Below are 7550 nucleotides of genomic sequence, written 5' to 3'. Positions count from 1 at the left end.
ACCTTATGCCTAGCCCTAACCTTAAATCAAGACCAAAAAGCAAATGTTTGTTTTCATGAGTTTTTACGATATAAATCCTTTTATAATTTTGACTTTGTGGCTGTGCTATCTAGTGGAAACTGGTGTACAGGGTTTGTATGTGAGTTTGTTGAAGTGGACGTTCTCCTTAGCAACCATAAGGCGCAAAGAAAAATAGTACTGTAGCTAGTTTCTCTGAGAGAAGCTGTCTTTCACGCCCCAGTTGGAGATCTTGATAAAACCACACCCCTCAGCGGTGCAGTTGAAACAGGAAGTATCATTTTTCAAAACCAATAGGAATTCAGATAGTTGCACTTCCTCTCGTACCAGCCCGGATACACATTACATACATTATTCTCGGCCACAAAATGGCTGAGTCGTGTGCATTATTTGGGGAAGACCAATTCTCTTGTTCAATCTGTCTGGATCTACTGAAGAACCCTGTGACCATTCCTTGTGGACACAGTTACTGCATGGGCTGTATAAAGGACTATTGGGATCTAAATGACCGCATGGGTGTCTACAGCTGCCCTCAGTGCAGACAGACCTTCACCCCAAGGCCTGCTCTGAGCAAAAATACCATGTTTGCAGAGGTAGTGGAAAGACTGAAGAAGATTGAAGAGTTCCAAGCTGACCCTCGCATTCCTTGTTATGCTAAACCAGGGGATATTGAGTGTGATGTCTGTGGTGGGAGAAAACAGAAAGCCATTAAGTCTTGTCTTCTGTGTCTGGCCTCATACTGTGAAACACACCTCAAGCTTCATGACAAACTCAACCCTGGAAAACGACACACACTTGTGGAAGCCTCCATACAGCTTCAGGAGAAGATCTGCTCTCAGCATGACAAACTGCTGGAGGTTTACTGCCGTACTGATCAACGTTGTATCTGTTATGAGTGTTTGATGGGTGTACACAAAGGCCATGAAACAGTTTCAGCTGCAGCTGAAGGCACTGCAAAACAGGTATGCTGTTTTTACATGTTGTGTATGAAAATGTATGTGGAATAAAAGTGCTGAATTTAACACATTAAACTGCAGTTTATGCATCAGTATCAACACTGATAACCAGGAAAGGACTTTGAGTCCGAAGTGCACACAGCTATCAAAACAGTAAAGAATAAACAGTACACGTTACTGTTTAAAGTGCCATTAACAGTTAATAAAGTTTATGCCCTCTGATTCCAATCACATGCACCTTTTACTCATGAGCATTTTGATTCTACAGAAAGAACTGAAGGAGACACACAGGAAATACAAGCAAATAATCATCAGGAAAGAGAAGGAACTATTGTGGTTGAAGCAGGCCATGAAGTCTCTCACAGTGAGTATTGATGAGAGAACTACAACAGCTGACAACTCAAACTCTGCGCCAATTATCTGATAAATTCAGTGTTCAGAGCTGAGTGTGGGGCCTGATTCAAATTGAGACGGCTCCTTTATCTGTTGTGTGTGTGTGTGTCCCAACAGTACTCAGCACAGATAGCCGTGGAAGACAGTGACAAGGTCTTTACTGAAATAATCTGTTCTGTTGAGAAGTGGTACTCTGATGTGAAAAGACTGATCAGATCACAGGAGAAGGCTGCTGTTGGCCAGGCTGAGGAGCAGGTTGACCAACTGCAAAGGGAGATTTCAGAGCTGAGGAGGAGAGATACTGAGCTTGAGCAGTTGTCAAAAACAGAAGATTTTATTATTTTCCTCCAGGTAATATTGGCATTAACAAGACTCCTGGGTGCGATGACTCTTGTAACAAATTATGATATTGGGGCCAAATTCACACGGAATGCCCCTGATACTTTATTTCACTTTGAATCTGACAGGACTCAGGACCCAACTTGTATATGAAGATTGTGTGTGTGTCTGTGTGTCTTTAGAGATGTCAATCTGTCCTAGCCCTCCCTGGATATGAAGACACATCCAGCATCAATGTGAGTCAGCAAGTCTCTTTTGAAGGTGTGAAGAAATCTGTGGCCGAGCTGAAACAGCGATTGGAGGACTTCTGCAAAGGGGCCTTTGCAAACATCTCTAAAAAAGGTTTGCAACAAACCAGACTTGTCAAATCCCTTGTTACATTCAAACCATCTCCACTGACCAATCTATAGCTTTCATTTATTTAATTGAGTAAAAATAATAATACAAAAGTAATAAACACGGCTTTCTGTATACATATCTGAATCTGTATAGAATTACTCTACATTGCTATAATCACTAGGTCTATATCTCTTTCCCACAGTACAGGATATTCATATTCTGCAGGAATCAAAGCCTAGTCCACGTGAGTCCATTTTCACCATACATTTACACAAAAATTCCATCAGCACAATCACAGCTGAGCTTGAGACCATGTAACATTATTTATCGTAGTTAGTTAATTATTTCTGTATCCCTCTAGCTCTACCCCAGGTAAAAGACAAGTGTGTGGAGAGTAAAGAACCAACAACAAGAGAGGAGTTTTTGAAATGTAAGTACAGTATAGACAGACAGACACAGATCAGGTCGTTTTGTACTGGGACAGACGGACAGAGACCAGGTCATTTTGTACTGGTTCATCATATCTGCTTTCTCTCTACCATCAGATGCCTGTCAGCTCACATTGGACCAAAACACTGCACATAAAAACCTCCTTCTCTCTAAGGACAACAAAATGGCTGGATGGAATGATTTTGCACTGCCTTATCCTGACCACCCAGATAGATTTGATAACATGCCTGTGGTATTGTGCAGAGAGGCTTTGACAGGGCGCTGTTACTGGGAGGTTGAATGGGATGGAATACAGGCTATCATAGCTGTATCATATAAAGGGATAAACAGGAAAAAAAAACTCTGCCCTCCTGATGCATTCTCCAAATTACTAGAATTTTATGAACAATCCTGGAGTTTGGACTGGAATATAGCCCAAGTCTGTGAGAATAAGAAACAGATTCAACTAACTGCTTGGTCCTCTAGGAGAATAGGACTGTTCTTGGATCACAAGGCAGGAACTCTAGCATTTTACAACATTGCTGATAAAATGACCCTCATCTATAGAGTAAAAACGACATTCACTCAACCACTCTATCCTGCTTTCTGGATCAAAATACAGTCCAAGATAAAATTGTGCCCCCTGAAATAAATTTAAATGGCTGATTACAACACAATCCATTTGAAGAGTAGGGCAAGGCAGAAGGAGTAGTTTACATGTATCTTCAAACTGTTTATTGTACATTGAGAAAAATATGGGAATTGTGTATAATGTGCAATTTGTTTTAAACTGCATTCCACCAAGTGTACAAATTATTTTATGAAAAAAGTGGTAATGGTATATACTACCTACTTTTATGCAAGAATGAAATAAATACATGAATATGCTAACAGCTGTGTCAATGTTTGTAATATTTGGAAGGATTTATTAGGCCTATATTTGTCAGACTTATACAACATTGATTATAAGTCTTTATCTATTTATAAAACAGATATCTTCCAATGTGGTACAGAGTTGTTGAGAACTGATGATATATTAGGCAACTCACAGTAACATGAAAATCCCAGCACCTCCCACAAGTAGTTGAGGAGGATCTTCCACAACTGGCTCACATTAAACGACAAGTCCATTACACTCTTTGTCAGCAAAAGTGAAAACTAACAAACCAATGTCCAATGCACTGTAGTTCATTTATAAAATCCTTAAGATGCATGGAATGATGCACAACAAAAATATATTTTGGTTTCCAACACCACCGACTCTGTCACAGGTGGCCATGAGGTGGGGTTAATATGGCGGACAGGGAAAAAAGGAGAAAAGTGGAACATAAACTCAGCAAAAAATGAAACGCTTTACCCATATCCAAACTCTTCAGGACCCTGTCTTTCAAAGATAGTTAGTAAAAATCTATATAACTAAACAGATCTTCATTGTAAAGGGTTTAAACACTGTTTCCCATGTTTGTTCAATGAAGCATAAACAATTAATGAACATGCACCTGTGGAACGGTCGTTAAGACACTAACAGCTTACAGACGGTAGGCAATTAAGGTCACAGTTATGAACACTTAGGACACTAAAGAGGCCTTTCTACTGACTCTGAAAAACACCAAAAGAAAGATGCCCAGGGTCCCTGCTCATCTGTGTGAACGTGCTTTAGGCATGCTGCAAGGAGGCATGAGGACTGCAGATGTGGCCAGGGAAATTAATTGCAATGTCCGTACTGTGAGACGCCTAAGACAGCGCTACAGGGAGACAGGATGGACAGCTGATCATCCTCGCAGTGGCAGACCATGTGTAACAACACCTGCACAGGATCAGTACATCCGAGCATCACACCTGCGGGACAGGTACAGGACGGCTACAACAACTGCACGAGTTACACCAGGAACGCACAAGCCCTCCATCAATGCTCAGACTGTCCGCAATAGGCTGAGAGAGGCTGGACTGAGGGTTTGTAGGCCTGTTGTAAGGCAGGTCCTCACCAGACATCACCGGCAACAACGTCGCCTATGGGCACAAACCCCCTGTTGCTGGACCAGACAGGACTGGCAAAAAGTGCTCTTCACTGACGAGTCGCGGTTTTGTCTCACCAGGGGTGATGGTCGGATTTGCATTTATGGTCAAAGGAATGAGCGTTACACCGAGGCCTGTACTCTGGAGCGGGATCGATTTGGAGGTGGAGGGTACGTCATGGTCTGGGGCGGTGTGTCACAGCATCATCGGACTGAGCTTGTTGTCATTGCAGGCAATCTCAACGCTGTGCATTACAGGGAAGACATCCTCCTCCCTCATGTGGTACCCTTCCTGCAGGCTCATCCTGACATGACCCTCCAGCATGACAATGCCACCAGCCATACTGCTCGTTCTGTGCGTGATTTCCTGCAAGACAGGAATGTCAGTGCTCTGCCATGGCCAGCGAAGAGCCCGGATTTCAATCCCATTGAGCATGTCTGGGACCTGTTGGATCGGAGGGTGAGGGCCATTTCTCACAGAAATGTCCTGGAACTTGCAGGTTCCTTGGTGGAAGAGTAGTGTAACATCTCAAGAACTGGCAAATCTGGTGCAGTCCATCAGGAGGAGATGCACTGCAGTACTTAATGCAGCTGGTGGCCACACCAGATACTGACTGTTACTTTTGACCACCCCACCCCTTTGTTCAGGGACACATTATTCCATTTATGTTAGTCACATGTCTGTAGAACTTGTTCAGTTCATGTCTTAGTTGTTGAATATTGTTATGTTCATACAAATATTTACACATGTTAAGTTTGCTGAAAATAAACGCCGTTGACAGTGTGAGGACGTTTGATTTTTTGCTGAGTTTATAAGTAAATATGGAATGGGGGAACGCACAAGCCTTCTGGAAGATCTGATGAAGGGGAAGATGGTTGGACAGGACAAAAAGGAGAAAAGTGGAACATGGTTTGAGTGAATATGGAGTGGTGGATCACACAGAGCTTTTGGAAGAGCCACAGAAGGAAACTGAACATGACGAGAGTGAGGATGAATTAACTGTGGTGGCAGGTGTTTGAGCCTTGTCCTGATGATGACAAAGATGATTCTGGCCCAGTGGGAGTGAGGTTTTGGAGAGAATGGATCCTTGCCTTCTGGCAGATCCATATGTGGTGTCAGTTTGGATGGTGAAGAGGTTGGGGAATGTTGGGTTGGTGGAAGTGACCTGAAGTGGAATTGTGTCGATTTTTTTCGTTTCTGCTGTCCAGAGGGAGTTTGCGCTCCACACCACACGACTGGGGACAAGAACTGTGACTTGCTTTCCTCTCCAGAGTAGGGCGCCGTTGAAAGGAGTGATACAGTGAATTCGGAAAGTATACAGACCCCTTGACTTTTTCCACATTTTGTTACGTTACAGCCTTCTTCTAGAATGGATTAAATAGTTTTTTTCCCTCATCAATCTACACACAATACCCCATAATGACAAGACAAAAACAGATTTTTTTAAATGTTAGAAAATGTATTTAAAATAAACGTAAATATTCCATTTACATACGTTTTCAAATCAAATCAAATTTTATTTGTCACATGCGCAGAATCCAACCTTACCGTGAAATGCTTACTTACAAGCCCTGAACCAACAATGGAGTTCAAGAAATAGAGTTATAAAAAAAAAAAAATACTAAATAAACTAAAGTAAAAAGTAACACAATAAAATTGCATAACAATAATGAGGCTATATACAGGGGGTACTGGTACTGACTCAATGTGCGGGGGTACAGGTTAATCGAGGTAGTTTGTACATGTAAGTTGTGGTAAAGCGACTACACATAGATAATAAACAGTGAGTAGCAGCAGTGTGTAAAAACAAAGGGGGGGGGGGGGGGGGGGGGGGTCAATAAAATAGGCTGGGTGGCCATTAGATTAATTGTTCAGCAGTTTTATATGTTGGGGGTAGAAACTGTTAAGGAGCCTTTTGGACCTCGACTTGGCGCTCCGGTACCGCTCGCCAAGCGGTAGCAGAGAGAGCAGTCTATGACTGGAGTCTTAGATACTTTTTTGGGGCTTTCCTCTGACAGCACCTAGTATATAGGCCCTGTATGGCAGGAAGCTTGGCCCCAGTGATGTATTGGGCCGTACGCACTACCCTCTGTAGTGCGTACAACATCCCCTCTGTAGTGCCTTACGGTCGGATGCCGAGCAGTTGCCATTCCAGGCGGTGATGCAACCAGTCACGATGCTCTCGATGATGCAGCTGTAGAACTTTTTGAGGATCTGGGGACCCAGATTCAGACCCTTTACTCAGTACTTTTTTGAAGCACCTTTGGCAGCGATTACAGCCTCAAGTCTACTTGGGTATGTTGCTACAAGCTTGGCACACCTGTATTTTGGGAATTTCTCCCATTCTTCTCTGCAAATCTACTCAAGTTCTGTCAGGTTGGATGGGGAGCGTCACTGCACAGCTATTTTCAGGTCTCTCCAGAGATGTTAGATTGGGTTCAAGTCCAGGCTCTGGTTGTGCCAATCAAGGACATTCAGAGACTTGTCCCGAAGCCACTTCTGCGTTGTCTTGGCTGTGTGCTTAGGGTCGTTGTCCTGTTGGAAGTTGAACCTTCGCCCCAGTCTGAGGTCCTGAGCACTCTGGACCCGTTTTTCATAATGGATCTCTCTGTACTTTGCTCCGTTCATCTTTCCCTCAATCTTGACTAGTCTCCCAGTCCCTGCTGCTGAAAAACATCCCCATAGCATGTTGGCCAGGTGATGAGCGGTGCCTGGTTTCCTCCAAACGTGGTGCTTGGCATTCAGGCCAAAGAGTTCAATCTTGGTTTCATCAGACCAGAGAATCTTGTTTCTCATGGTTTGAGAGTTCTTTATGTGTTTTTTGTCAAACTCCAAGTGGGCTGTCATGTGCCTTTTACTGAGGAGTGGCTTCTGTCTGGCCACTCAAGCATAAAGTCCCGAAGGATCTCCCATTTCCACAAACAAACTCTAGAGCTCTGTCAGAGTGACCATCGGGTTCTTGGTCACCTCCCTGACCAAGGCCCTTCTCCCCCAATTGCTCAGTTTGGCCAGGCGGCCAGCTCTAGGTAGAGTCTGGTGGTTCCAAACTTCTTCCATTTA

General features: G+C 43.4%; 1 protein-coding gene across 1 annotated transcript; it reads left to right on the top strand.

Annotated features, from left to right (window-relative positions):
* The first annotated feature begins 292 nt into the window (after positions 1 to 292).
* LOC139541284 (tripartite motif-containing protein 16-like) lies at positions 293 to 3365 on the top strand. Its single transcript, XM_071345752.1, has 7 exons — positions 293 to 980; positions 1243 to 1338; positions 1485 to 1718; positions 1889 to 2048; positions 2248 to 2289; positions 2407 to 2475; positions 2591 to 3365. Exons 1-7 carry the CDS (start codon positions 387 to 389, stop codon positions 3124 to 3126), a joined length of 1731 nt encoding a protein of 576 aa, XP_071201853.1. The 5' UTR covers positions 293 to 386; the 3' UTR covers positions 3127 to 3365.
* The last annotated feature ends 4185 nt before the right edge of the window (positions 3366 to 7550 follow it).

The sequence above is a fragment of the Salvelinus alpinus genome, chromosome 16 (assembly GCF_045679555.1).
Source record: "Salvelinus alpinus chromosome 16, SLU_Salpinus.1, whole genome shotgun sequence".
NCBI classification, from domain to species: domain Eukaryota; kingdom Metazoa; phylum Chordata; class Actinopteri; order Salmoniformes; family Salmonidae; genus Salvelinus; species Salvelinus alpinus.
This window is presented reverse-complemented; position numbering and strand designations above follow the sequence as displayed.